The 14,199-nt window shown below is 43.8% G+C and overlaps 2 protein-coding genes across 3 annotated transcripts; both read right to left on the reverse strand.

Annotated features, from left to right (window-relative positions):
• Window positions 1–730: 730 nt before the first annotated feature.
• On the reverse strand, window positions 731–5,185 carry kdelr2b (KDEL endoplasmic reticulum protein retention receptor 2b). The gene is made up of 5 exons (XM_084670924.1): window positions 4,873–5,185; window positions 3,443–3,543; window positions 2,924–3,082; window positions 2,558–2,810; window positions 731–2,191 (listed from the first exon to the last, which is right to left on the reverse strand). Exons 1-5 carry the CDS (start codon window positions 4,961–4,963, stop codon window positions 2,157–2,159), a joined length of 639 nt encoding a protein of 212 aa, XP_084527050.1. The 5' UTR covers window positions 4,964–5,185; the 3' UTR covers window positions 731–2,156.
• Window positions 5,186–5,495: 310 nt separating this feature from the next.
• Window positions 5,496–14,094, reverse strand: rab40b (RAB40B, member RAS oncogene family). 2 transcript variants are annotated; one of them, XM_084670244.1, is made up of 6 exons: window positions 13,291–14,094; window positions 9,299–9,359; window positions 8,362–8,422; window positions 7,112–7,189; window positions 6,690–6,912; window positions 5,496–6,386 (listed from the first exon to the last, which is right to left on the reverse strand). In XM_084670244.1, exons 1-6 carry the CDS (start codon window positions 13,457–13,459, stop codon window positions 6,091–6,093), a joined length of 888 nt encoding a protein of 295 aa, XP_084526370.1. In that variant the 5' UTR covers window positions 13,460–14,094; the 3' UTR covers window positions 5,496–6,090. The 2 variants fall into 2 exon arrangements, with proteins under 2 accessions (XP_084526370.1, XP_084526371.1); XM_084670245.1 differs by having other exon boundaries at window positions 13,318–14,092.
• Window positions 14,095–14,199: the final 105 nt, after the last annotated feature.

Here is a 14,199-nt window from a genome sequence, read left to right on the forward strand (position 1 = left end):
TAAAAAACTTCCACATTGCTGCTCTAAGTATCCGAGAAACTGTCAGTGCCAGGTCATTGCCATGAGAGGTGGTATACAGGGGGGAAGTGCTTCCTCTGCTGGGAGTGTGAAATGATCTACAGCGCCAGCATGTTCCTGAGGAAACACATGGAACAACACCACACCCCCAGTGCCCAGAAACCCCACCCCTGCAGTGACTCACATTCTTACATTCAGGCCCATTCTGATTCTAATGGGGCCTTCTCAAGCCCCTACCAGGATTGTGATAAGGTTTTTAGATCGAACATTGAGCTGACCATACAGGATATCCCACAGGGGAATGGCTGTTTACATGCTGGTTCTGTGAAAGAGGTTACGTGCAGTCCTGTCATCTCATCACACATGAACCCAGTCAAACACAGAGAGGGCCTCTCGTGCGCAGCCTTCACTGTAGGGGATGTGCTAAACCGAAACCGGACTGTCCACACACGGGAGACACCTTTTGCATGGACGGAATGCAATGAAGTATTTAAGCATGGCCACAATCTAAAGGCTCTTAGAAGTGCCATCATCCAGAGAAATATCACACTGCCAACATGTTTCTGGTTACCATAATCATACAGTACTATAAAAAATATATATAAAAGACATCCGTCATTTTGTATCTGAACATCAATAACTGTTACACACACGTCATTTTACCATCTATCCTTCCATCAAGTTGTAATAATTGTTAGTCAAACATGGGAGCAAGGGTTTTCCTTCGAATCTTTATTTGTGGCGGCAACATCATGCAAAACAAAGCTTATTAAAAAAGGAAACTACTGGAATGCTTTCTATGCATGGACAATGAAGGCAGACTGATGTGTCAAGAAAGGTTTGCTGGTACTCCTGTCCAACAGTGTCCATAGTATTGTGCTGGAGCCCAATTATCTACAAGAAAATGTCAGTGAGCTAAGTAATATGCACATCAAGTAGACAATTCTACAGACACAGCTGTTTATTGAATGATAAAAATCCTAAGTCAGTCAAGTCCTTTGAAGTTTATTTTCCAAAACAGATGACAACCGTGGTCATAACCTACATTATACTACCAATCAACTCATTTCGATGAAAGAGCCCATGAGTAGTAGTTACAGGTGATGCACCAGATAATGACAATAATTACAGGTGATACACCATCACAGACCCTGTCTAACAGACATAAGGAATCCAATGGGAAGATGGTGGTAAATTTGAATAAAGAAAGCAATTTACTGCACTGAGCACTTCACCACCTGTTTTACACAAACTTGATTGACAGTTGCAGGTGAATTCTACCTTTTCCATTAGTATTTTGATGACTTGTTACTGGCCACAGCTATGTGTCCCAAAGCCAGTAGTGAAAGAAGTTCTGCACTTTTGTATTTATATTCAATCATCTCATAGTTTGGGGTTTCATTTAACAAATGTCTTTAATGTAAACGTAAAAGATTACGTTCCAGCTGAAGTGGGTTTGGGTTGTTAGTGAAATGAAAGAAATACTCTGACTAGCAAGGCTTTGGGAAACCTAGCAGTCAGATGACAGAGGCTGTAACTGGCCATCTACAGGAATGTGCATGGGGCTAAACAACAGAACAAAACCATCTGGAAAAAAACAAACAAAAGTTTACCAGCAAAAGCACAGGGCTCTGATTTCTCCAGATCATGCCCCCTCAATAAGATTCAGGAAAACAATGTACATTTATTGAGATTGCAAATACTTTTACAAACAGTTCAATCAATATCAATCTCCAACCACAAGAAGTCCGCTCCAATATTTTACAGTGCCAAATCACAGGCAATCAATGTTTTCAACTCTTAATTGCCAATGTGTCAAATCATAGAGTACACATCTTTATGTAGAAAACCTTTCTCACTGTGTCTTTCTTTATACAGAATAATAAAAAAGTTAAGGCAAGATGCATCAAACAGAAATCCGAAGGCTGTGGGGGCCGGCCGGCTCTGGTGCCCCTGACTGGTCAGACGACGAGACAGGACCAACGGAGAGCCACTCCCATTCGCTCTCTGTCTCAGGCATCTTACTCTGGCTGGGGAAGGGGAGGGGGGGGCGAGGGAGGGTGGGGGGCACAGGGTCTTCTGCTACCTTACCCCGCCACCCTCTCCTGCGAGTCTGCCAAATCTCAGATCTTTGGCACTTAGGCTGGCAGACTCAGCTTCTTTCCTTTCAAAACTGAAATAGAGGAGAGAGAATGTTAGCACTCCTGCATAGCCAAGAGACAGTTTCTCTATAACTGAGGCAATCTTAAAGCCCTCCTGGTAAGGCTGCATACGACTGAACTGACACTGGACTTTAGAACTGGCATGGTTGAGGTTGAGTGACTACTTAGTTAACACTGCCTTTGGCTGAAAACGCTATCTACTTGTCAATACATGGCGCAGAACAGATAACCTCAGCCATGTACAACCTGTCCTACGTCTTGTCAGCCAAGTCAAAAGTCAAAGTGCACTCAACCCTAGTTACATTACACTAAACAATGAAAAAAAGTCTGTATCTCCACTTCCAAACCTGGCTGAAAACTCCTTGCCTACAACTGACCTTTTGTTACGTAGAGATAGAAGAAGTCGCAGTAGAGGATTGTCTGAACCACCCCGGCCACAATGGCGATCATGTCAAAGAAGCCCTCGAAGTAGAAACGCCAGATCCAGTTGATGAGGTAGAGTGCGCGGTACAGGCCCAGGAAGAACAGGTAGTGGGTGGTGATGGTCTCCGCCTCGCCGGTCTTACTGATCATGAAGAGCTGGGGCAAGATGGCCACAGACTCCAGGTAGATGGAGAACGTCCACAGGATCTAGAGTAGTGGAAAGAAGACAAGAGGAGGTGAAGAAGATGGTTAGAGAGAGGACCAATGGGTAAGTCACAAAGGTATGCGTGTGTGTGTGTGTGTGTTTTTGTGTGTCTTACCTCTAGTGGAGAGAAGTCATGGTTTACCAGGAAGGCCAGTCCTCCGACAGGAACCACCAGGAACTCCACTCTGAAGGTGTCATGGTTACCGTCGTATGTGGCCTTGAACTTGGCGTAGATCAGGTAGACAGTGGCGTATGCACAGCCAATATAGATGACCTGAAACAGTTTCCATCATTAACTAACTGTTCTAAAAGAACCTTCATATACAGTCCGACAAAAAAAAAACACAATCCACTTTTCAAACTCATTACCATTAGAAACACCAAATTCCCAGCTGATTTTTTTTTTGCTGAAGTATTGTACTATACTTAACATTGTGTGCATAAGGTGTGGGTTATGAGATGTGTTGAGGAACTTGACATGCAGGGGGAGGCTCAACAATGCAGTGACAGCAGACACTGTTGGATTCATGGCTGGATGGCACACTAAGGCTATCCAAGTAGGATATGTTTCTTTGGCACACAAAGGTGTGGCGGTCTGTGCATGTATGTGATCTTTTACACGTGTGTCTCCTACCTTCATGGTAGTGTTGTAGAGCGATATGAAGGAGGTGAGGAGGTCCAGGTAGCGCGTGGTGAAGACCAGGGAAAACAGGATCTGGCTTTTTCCAGAGATGCCTGGAACAACACAGAGTGTCAGTAAGTAAGCACAGTATACCTGTCCACCAAGAGACAATCTGTCCAACAGTTCACACACACTGTTTAGACAGAGAGATAAGTCTGTCCACACAATCAAGAGAGAGAGCATGTGAAAGAAAGTTCATCTGTCCAGTGAAATGACTGCAATTGAAGATTGTTCTACCAGTCAATACACAATGAGTTCACATCCAGGTAGGTGATGTATCTGAAGGGCCCAAAAATTAATGTTTCCTTTCCCCCTGACTCCTGGTTGATAGAATCTCAATGGCTTCTCTCCATAGATGTTACAATTATTATTCAAGCTGTCATGGTGAGGATGCACTTCTGTTTGGTTGTTTTATGTTTAAGTAAACTATGTAGCAGGATGAAACTTTGATATGCTATCATAATATGACATAACGTCTCCGTGATGCAGGGGCTTTTACATTTACTAGTGCAATCATTGGTACTATTGCAGGGATGTACAGGACAACACAAAGTAACCATTTATCCACATACAGTTAGCGACAGTCAACCACTTCCTGACAATCGGAGAAGCATGTTCCTGTCTGTAGCTTGCTTGCTGTAACAACTAGTGCGGTCTTAGCATTTTGACTATTCTAGTTACATTTCCCCTGATAGATATTGCTAACATTACTAGCTAGCGACTTGCCACGTCACTCCTAGGTCAATTCAGGCCAGTCGTCGTGCAGTCGGATGAATTGATAAAGTTAAGCTCACAGTTTTCCGCCACAACGGAGATGATGAGCAATGACATACCACACACTAAACGGGTTTAGCTGACCATTCGCCCGGTTGCTTCCCTCGCCGGTGCCCCTGATTGACGTGAGCTAGTGCATTGACAGCAAGCTGAAATGAATGGGGACTTCACAGGGCTCGAGACTGGTCGGCTAACGTGTGTTACTACTAGCCAACAACTGCGTAGGCCAGTGCGAATTAACTCAATTACTTATTACATTCATGATCACACACTATAGATTTGCACACACGCATTTGAATGTAATGCATTAATGAAAGCGACATATCTGTACAGCCTGCATACTAGGCTAGTATGAACTGTATTCCTACTTAAAAGCTAGGTTACGTTAGGCCGTGTTGGATGCAGAAATGCTATGCTACAGCTAAGAGACCAGCGTACTAGACAGAAGCAGTCCAGCCGGTTAGCTATTTAGCTAGTTGGCTAGTATCCACTTTATGTTGACTAGTTAGTTAGCCACCACGTTTCATGCATCTCTATTAATAAGGCTCAAAACTAAGAAAGACGTGGCGTGGTTTGTAAGTTGCACGGTAAAAAGGATATTTACTCACCGGCACAGGACCTGGTTTTCCATATTTTTAGCAGCAGGATGATGATGGCTGCTAGGTGGGAAAGATCGCCGGTGAGTCTGAATATGTTCATGTTTCTGCAGGATGCAGGCAAAAGTATCTTCTCTAAAGCAAAAAACAATTTCAGTCAATTCAGATATGTCTTGCCAACCTCCGTTACAAGCCGTTTAACAACCAAACAAGCGGGTCTGTACGACTAAAATTCCTATTTCTCGATGTGAAAATGGCGAGTAATGCGCGACGTGGCCCCGTTTACGTGGCCAACGATTGTAGCAGCACCCAATGCAAGCCGGGAAAATGTTGACGCTCATAGAGACCGAAAAGCTACACACCCGTCAGAGGAAGGCGAGGCGGGGCATGTCCGCGATTAGGGTTTTATTTCAAAGAAATGGATTACTCATAATTAGCTGTATTTAACCCTTGAGAAATTACTGACAAATTATTAAAGAAGATCTAAGTTCGGGGTTACGTATTTAAGATTATTATATTATAAAATGATGTTCTTCATCTGGTTATGGAAAAAACATCATATTTCTGTAGTTCTTTAATACCATACAATATGTATTGTATCACCAGTACTATGCTACAAGAAAAACACGCACAAAGATTGTTTGTGAAATTTATTTGAAAGGGTGTTATCAATATTTATTATTGTGCAAAACAGGCGCATTTGTTTGTCTGTCTTTGGTGTTGAGCCACCTCTTCAAAGATTGTACACTGTAAACTGAAACCAGGTACAGACCCTACTGCGAATAACAACAATATAGTATCAAACGGACACATTTTCTATAGTACAAATATAATACACAAAAAGTTTTTTTCTTCTTCTTTGAGAGTTGCTGGTTTGAAATGCCACATTACATAAAGTGAGAGAAGCATTTTAAAGCATTGTTGTGAAAAGGTTTTCTCCAGCCATAGTCATTTATTCACATGCACTCAGTGACATGTAAGGATGCCTTTGGAGGACTGCATTCGTGGACTGAACCAATAGGACATTAGCATTTACAACCTGGTTTTTTAAGGGTGTATCCAGCCTCTCTTGGCTATGGCACCTTTCCAGCTCTGCTCTTCCAGCTCATAGCTTAGGGCCTGAAGCTCTGTGTTGTTTTAGCACAGAATAGCTTTTCTGAGCAGGGACCATTTCCTGTTCCCTCTGTGACAGCTTCCCATCCTGCAAACTCCATTTCTGTGCTGCTATTGCTAGGATATCTTGCAGCTGTTACGCGCACAGCTCTGGGCTGGGCTGAGTGGTGGGCGGATGAGTTTGGGTTTCTTCAGCAATGTCCCTCCTGTCCTCTTGATGGCACTGTGATCACTGTGAGGGTTTGCTATGACGGAGTAGGAGCGTCCGTGCATCATGCGTGCGTTGAGGCCGTTGGCCATGGAGAAGGACTTGAGGTGTGACTGCAGGGCCAGAGGCAGAGGCAGCTTGTCGACCAGGTGGACCGGAGTGCATGACACGATGGAGCGACAACACAAGTCCTGTAGACTCAGCACTGTGAAGGGGGGTGAGAGGGGGAGGAGAAGGAGGGAGGAGATGAGGGAGGAGATGGAGAAAGAGAGGTGGAGAGTCATTTTAAAATAAGCGTTAAACACCACTAGAGGGCATGCTTAGCAGAAGTAGAAAGAGAACCAGTATATGACATCACTTCATGAGCTCACAGCTCGCTGTTCCTTGCTTAAACAGGACAAGCATCACTAACATACAGAAACTACGTTCCCTCTCTCATGCTCACACATATAAACATATACAGATATACGCTCTGGTCTCTCTCCATCACACACACATCCACCCTCACCTCTGTTGGGCTTCCATAGTCTCTCCATCCCATGTCTCATCAGTACCGTCCGGGCCAGCTCTGTGAAGGACTCTGTGATGTTGAAGTTGCAAAGGGGGCTGACCTCAAAGAACGTGACCTTTAACCTCTCAGCGTACAGCTGGGCTTGCTCTGTGGTCACCTGACGCTTGTAGGCCAGGTGCAGGCGGTTCCCTACCAGGATTTTTGGCACTCCTGGTGCATGCTGGGAACCAGGAAGAAAAGGTGAGGAGAGGGAGAGAGCTCCTGTGAGAGTGCTTGCTGACAGTAGATGGTACATTTTTGCACACCCAATGTGTAATGATGTCCACCCAATTGATTACATCTGAATTAAATTTGCTTTCAAATAGACATCAAAGGTACACACTGCACGCTTGGGTTTCACAGAAGTAAGGACGTTTCACCTCATCTATCTCCTTGATCCACCTGTCAATGCCATCGAAGGACCAACGATTGCTGATGTCATAGACCAAGATAACTCCCTGAGAGAGAGAGAGAGAGATTTATTTGGCTTTGATAGAGTGGTGTTCTTAAACACACAAGCTCTGTGGTTCTCAGATCCAGCGATCATGTAACAGTGTGAGGTAGGAATGTCTGCTGACAGGGGAAGCCTAGAATCCAGTGGGAAATGACCCTTTTCTGTGTACTGTAAAGGAAACACAGAGTTTGTTGAAATGCAGTTAGGTTTTTACCTCGGGGACCAGGAACTAGTGTGTTTGAATGTGACGATTACTACACTTACACGCTTGTGCAAACACACACACACACACACACACTCTCTAACTTGGATGATTACTGTGTTTATGTGGACACAACGTACAAGCTGCTGGCGGGGGTGGCATCATCCCCATGGTTACTATAGTGTGTTCACAGTAATGGGTCTATGAGTAAGGACAACAATATTAACTTGGTGTCGTCAGAAGGTAAGGACAGTACGTGGAACACTGGTTTACAGTTGGTTTGGATGGGTTTCTGTTTCAATGATAAGTGTGACTCCACTCACATTTTTCAACTCCAAAACAGTGGCTCACTTAGAAGTGTGATGGGAAGACAGTAATTCAGTGTCAGATGTATTAGGGTTTGGTTTGGTATTCTCCCATTAGAGTTTGAGGGTATTGTTTGGGGTTAATTACTGTTGAAGGCTTTGTTGTTAGTTTAATTGCTGAGGGTTTGGGAATGTTGAGCTTGGGGCATTGCAGAAGGTTATTCTGGGTACTTGGTTGCTTAGGATCAGAGGATCTTCCCAGGGCTACAGGGCATGCTTTAAAAAGCATTCATGAGCGACTTATCCTTCACTCTCGTGTGTAACCATCACTATAAAGATAATAGACACCCAACCACACTCTCTGTTTCAAAAGGAAATCTGAAACCTGTTTAGATGGATCTCAGATGAAGTTGCTGATCGAATAATGGAAACATGTATCAGTTTTTCCTTGTTTCTTACGGGGAACCTGCGTACCAAGTGTATGTTAAAACACCTGAATTACTTTCAAAATACTCTGGACCAAGATGAAGGCAGAGTCACCGTGTTCCCATGCCTATTCAGTTTAGACATACCAAAGAAACCCTTGGATAACAATGACATGGACACATACATACACATGCATTTTGAACACATTCACATACATACACGCATACGTATTCACACACCCACCTGTGCCCCTCTTGAGTAAGATCTAAATATGGTGCAGAAGCGACCTTGGCCTGAGGTGTCCCTGAAACACACAAGGGTCAGAGGTTAAGCAGCTGTCAATCAAACCAATACACACTGGTATCTCTGCCTTCTGTCCTGGCTTAATGAGGTGTGAGGGGAACATCCCTGCTGTAGCATGGGCCCCACCCATCTGGGGGTCAAGAGGTCTGAAGGTCGAGAGGTTGAACTCTCAGGAATAGCGTTTGCAGGTGTAGAGGGTGATTGTTTATGTACATTACACTGTAACAAATCAAATTCACACATTTTAGACCTGACCAAGCATGAGCAGTGGTGAGTTTGTGCAGGTCTGAATTCCAGAGCAGGGTTTGGTTTGGCAGACTGCTGCTCTGCACTCAGCAAAAGCTGACTCACACACAAAAATGCTTGTATTGTGCTCATGAACAAAATGATAACTGTACTGTTCGATAGTCCTCCGACAATGTACAGTATAGCCTACTAATTCAAGTCTGAACCAATGTTTCAATATGGGGTGCCTGCTGGCTCAAGGACCAAGCTGATGCTTTGTCTGACTCAGTACTGCTTGTTCATTTGTGAGCAGTTGTGGTATGATATAAAATGATGCAGATCTATAATCCCAAATATTGACTGTTCTTGAGTGAGAGACTACATGAAGGGAGAGAGGAGAACCAGCTAGCCTCGCTCATTGGTGAACCCACGATTGTAACTTAGCCAGCAGTGACTGGAGTGTAGCAAGAAGAGGCAACAACCCCCCACCCCTCACATCCCCATTCTGCTAAACCAAAACGTCTGAGCCTGTAACACATCAAACATGGTTTCTGATTAACTATTCAGTACAGTATAAAAGCAAAATCCTCTAAAAATAATACTGGCACGTGATGAGGACCTCAGTTTGTGTGCGAGTGTGTGCATATGTTACCATAGTTGGAGTTTGATTCTTCTTCCATCAAGGAGGATAGTGGTCGTCTTATAGTCAATTCCTGTCAACGATGAAAAACATTCTCATTAGATCACTGTTCACTTTGGCTCTGAGCTGTCCTTATCCTCCAACACATCCCAGGTGTCTGATGGGAAAACGCAGTTGCATGTGTGTGTGTGTGTGTGTGTGTGTGTGTGTGTGTGTGTGTGTGTGTGTGTGTGACTGTAAAACACAGAGAGACAAGAGAGTGAGAGAAACAGAACGAGTGTGAGAAGGGCCGAAACAGAAAGAAGGAGAAAGAGAGACAGAGAGATGGAAAGCAAGAGAAAGCAAGAGTGGGAGAGAAGAAGAAAGACCAGAGATGGTGAAATTCCCATCACTGTGCCACTCTGTAATGTCAGGCAGATAGCTTCCCCATACCCCACCTGTGTGTGTTTGTGACTCACACCCCTCAGATGGATTCAAGTGTTTTAACATCCAAACATAGTACAGTACCCAATGGTGGTTCTAATGACTCACACACCCACGCATGCACACACACATTAGCTGTTAATATTATGCTACTGTCACCAGCGTCATCCATAGGAACAAAAGCACTGAAGGTTCCTTCCTTATTACAGTAATTACTGTAACAGGAAATGGCTTAGCTCCCTGGAATTAAATACATGGTGCTCTTAGCCACCGTAAGGCTCAATAAATACACTTTTATTTTTCAGCTCACACTGACGATGGGTTAGGCCGAAACGCGTCTGTCATCCTAATAAACTGGTCAAAAGTAGCAACGAGCAAGCTTAAGAGTGCGTTTTTTCTACTTTAAGTCAATAAATACACTAACACTCACATTCACAGACTTATACTACTGCTTAAGAGAGGAGCAGCATGTAGTATAATAAAAGAGTACAAATAGAAATAATGCGATCCATCAAGTATAAATACAGCAGAGAAAAAGAGAGAGAGACAAAGTGAGGGGAGAGGGAGGTGAAGAAATTGAAACAGACACTGAAAGGGTGACAAAGAGAAAGAGAGTGACAGAAACTTGTGCCATCTGGATGTTTTCCTTTCCTGGCTTATGTGACCGGGGATTGCTCATGTTGAGCAAGGTATGTTTATACTAACAAATACAAACACTTCAACATCCATTGCAGTCAGTGTCGTATCTGTACAGAGCAGAAAACTGCATATGGAGGAACTGAAGATAGAGAGGCAGAGAGAGGAAGAGAATTGGAGATAGGAAGTGTGTGTGTTTGTATACAATCCAGAAGCGCTCCATAAATATCTACAGTCCAGTGCCTGCTGTAACCAACACCAATACAGGACCTGACCATCCATTAAAAAAACAAAACATCCTTTCCAGTCATGGATTATGTAACAGAACAATCAATCCATAACCCTTACTCATTGTTTAGTCAATGGAGGGAGAGAAGGACAGGACAGGAGAGGTGGGATGTTATGTAATGTGTTGCTTGCCAGCTGGCGAAGGCAGGCTTCATAGAAGGGGGCCTCTATCACAACACTGGAAGATAAAAAAGAGTCTAATCTGACCTACACACACACTCTTGCACACACATTCTGACACACAGAGACAGATGGACACAAACACACAAAACATCTTGTTGGGCGTCCAAGTGGAGTGATGATGTTGCGTAAGCAGCCATGATCAGTCTAATGTTTGTTGACAGACATCACAATAACATGGCTGTGTTAGCTGGCAGGCCTGCCTTGGCTCTCATACACACATACACACACACACCTACACCCACAAACACATACACACACACCTACACAGACAGACACACACAGACACACAGGGGAGTGACCCTCCTATTAGCATTTTGGATCCCATATACAGACACAAAAACTTCTAAATGTGTTAAATCCGAGAATCCGAGAATCTGTATTGTTCTTTCAGCAAGGTGCAGGCGCCCCTGAGACAGAGAGAACATAAAACAGGCCACTCCTCTCCCTTCCTCCATTTGTCTCCATCTCTCTTTTTCACCTCTCAATCTGTTACACAGTGATGAAATGGACAGTTATCGCTCTCTCTCTTCCCATATGCCATGTCTAAAGCACGTGCTGTATTGAAATCCACCTCTTTTGTCCTTTTCTCTCGGTCTGTTCCTTTTTCTCAAGAGAGACAGCTGCTTCTACTTTTGAGCTTCTGAAAAAATATTGACTGTACACGTGTTTGTATTTGTTTGTGTCCTGAGATGTGATGTGTTTCATCCAAGGTCACTTTCTCTCTCTGAGTTGGGATCAGAAATGAGTCATCCTCTCCTGGCCTCAGCATCCCCCACAGAAAAATACACAAATACTTGCATGCTACCTCACACACACACACACACACACGTACACACACACACACAGGTCTGTAATCCAAACAGTTCAAATATAGTCTTTGACTCTGTTCTCAGACAACCAGTTTGGAGGTCTTCTATACAGAGGTGAGGACTGTAAACGAAGTGGGAGGGGATACCAGTTATGGAATTCATATATACAAATGACAGTAATAAAGATTGACGGAAACCTTTAAATTCAATGAAAAGATGAGTCTGCTGTGGAACATGGGCATGAATGAAGAACTGAATTACAAGCTACATGAACATATCCCAGGTGAATGATAGAGAAAGACAGAGATAACAAATAAGAGATGGAGACTGCATGTTTCCTGTATGCTTTGGAGGTTTGTTTGTGTGTGTTCTGAGCTGTAACCAAGTGACCCATATAGAGGGTTCTGTGGCCAGAGTAATGGATTCCAAGGAGGAGAAAGAGAGATTCCAGAATGCCTGTGGTTCCTCTAGTGAGCGGTTCTACAACCTTACACACACACACACACACACACACACACACACACACACACACGCACGCTCACACACACAAATATATATAATTTCATACATAGACATATTCATCACAATAATTAAATCATTGCAGTTGCTTTAATGAGGACTAGTAAAAAGGCAAACAGAGAAAATAAGGTTATTAGCAGCTCATTTAGTCTAATCAGTCACAGCCTTTTTACTCGTCCAAATCGACCTACTTTACATTCAAAGTAACCTGAACCTGGTCCCTGTAGCAACCAATTAAATAAACAGTTTCAGAGTAGAAAATACTACAGATTATTTTCATAATAATCGTGATGTTGATCCTGAGTTTCACTCTGAGCTGTGCAGTCCCATGTGTGCACACATACAGAAGTAGGAAGCTAATGTCTTGTGATCAAACCTCAACCTCATACTCTGGAAAAAAGTGTAAATTGTCATATTTTGGTGATATAATATGGTAATGTTGCTGTGGGCTGTTGATGAAAAGTTGTGTTGGTCTGACTTGTGTTGGATTCTGCAGTTTTCCCACGGCTACAGCAACAAGCACAGTCATGCCTGAGATGTAAACATCTGCTGGGTACCCTCCTACTGTGTCCACCTGGGACCACTAGAACCTGCTGCTCAGTTCACACCTCCAGCTCAGCTGACACAGATAAGAACAATGTTGCATTCTTGTGTGAGACTGAGAGGGATGTGAAATCTGAAAACCTGAATCCACACTCTGACAGACAGAGAGAGAGAGAGAAGGAGTAAAGAGAGAAAGAAAGAAAGAAAGAGCACCATTGTTGTATTTTACTAATAATTTCACTAAACCACTTCCAGTTCAGATCAGTCTGCAATCTGCCACTGTCTGTCTGTCTGTCTGTCTGTCTGTCTGTCTGTATGTCTGTATGTCTGTATGTATGTATGTATGTATGTATGTATGTATGTCTGCCTTTTCCTATGTCGGTCAGTTTAGTCTTGGTATGAGGCTGACTCTCATCCTAAATATAACCTTCTGTGGAAGATGTCTACTGCTTGGCCATGTCTGACGTCCACTGTGATCCAAAAGCTCGAATAACATTGACCAAGTGGACTGCACCATGTGCAGAGAGACTGAAAAGTTTTCAATCATAATTCGTCAAGACACTTTTAGAACCTAAACAATTGCAGTAAAATCTGTGATGTTACCGTTTCTTCCCCATCTTGCACACGTACCCATGTTGTAACCATACGGAGACTCGGTGGCCCCATCCTGGAGGCTGGCCAGTATCTCTCCTTTCCCGACATCGCTGTCCCCGACCAGGAGAAACTTGAGCAGAAAGTCGTAGGCCTTGGCGGGGCTGGCTCTGTGAGTCATCCTCACGGGAAGGGACGGCTGTGTTCCATTGTGGAACGGTGAACAAGAAGCGCGTCTTCTATCACTCTCAGCACTAACGGCCCATTCCAGGATGGAGCACAGAATAAGATAACTGCAGTGTGGATGACAGATTACCGTTTCAGTTCACGTATTGTCTTTTTAAACTTCTTGAAATGCTTCTCATGATTGGAATTCAAATACAAAACTGTCCATGACTTAAATCCGTTCCATATACATTTGACAATAATCAGCGGTCATTTAACCAAGCTTGAGTGAAAGCTACAAGTGTCCAATTTGACACTGATGCGACACAATGTAACATAAAATTGGGTAATTACGCTATTGCAACTGAGACCGCGAGTAATCGAGCTGCAACTCGCGTGCGGGCGTGTTCCTTCGTTCGCTAAAGCACAATTCTTTAAATCCCATTTTCGTGAATAGAAATCTTGTAACGATTGAGTCCTTTTAAGGACTGTCAGCCACACTGTGCTGTAGACTATCCTACATCTGGCGATTCTCTTTTAGTCATCCCAATCTCCTGCTGGTTCCTCCGACGGAGCGGTGGAGGGTCGGGCTGTGTGCTTTGCTTCGGTTGGCTCATCCATTGGGTTGCTAGGGCAGCCTTGAATCTGTAGTAGACGCTGAAAACGTCCGTCAAATATCCATAAATACCCATGTTGATGGAGGGGAGTGGCGAGCTGTGGACTGAGTACGAATTGGGGGCCGCTGATTGCAGTTCA

The sequence above is a fragment of the Hypomesus nipponensis genome, chromosome 13 (assembly GCF_054491055.1).
Source record: "Hypomesus nipponensis isolate SF chromosome 13, ASM5449105v1, whole genome shotgun sequence".
In the NCBI taxonomy this organism is placed as follows: Eukaryota; Metazoa; Chordata; class Actinopteri; order Osmeriformes; family Osmeridae; genus Hypomesus; species Hypomesus nipponensis.

What these genes read in the sequence shown, in the direction of transcription:
- kdelr2b (XM_084670924.1), bottom strand. Translation starts at nt 4,963, where the DNA reads ATGAACATATTCAGACTCACCGGCGATCTTTCCCACCTAGCAGCCATC. An exon ending in GAAAACCAGGTCCTGTGCCG is followed by an intron (nt 3,544 to 4,872) that starts GTGAGTAAATAT and finishes GTGTTGTTCCAG; the next exon opens with GCATCTCTGGAAAAAGCCAG. An exon ending in CTATCTCTACGTAACAAAAG is followed by an intron (nt 2,192 to 2,557) that starts GTCAGTTGTAGG and finishes CCTCTATTTCAG; the next exon opens with TTTTGAAAGGAAAGAAGCTG.
- rab40b (XM_084670244.1), bottom strand. Translation starts at nt 13,459, where the DNA reads ATGACTCACAGAGCCAGCCCCGCCAAGGCCTACGACTTTCTGCTCAAG. An exon ending in AGAATCAAACTCCAACTATG is followed by an intron (nt 8,423 to 9,298) that starts GTAACATATGCA and finishes TGTGTGTTTCAG; the next exon opens with GGACACCTCAGGCCAAGGTC. An exon ending in CTTACTCAAGAGGGGCACAG is followed by an intron (nt 7,190 to 8,361) that starts GTGGGTGTGTGA and finishes TCTCTCTCTCAG; the next exon opens with GGAGTTATCTTGGTCTATGA.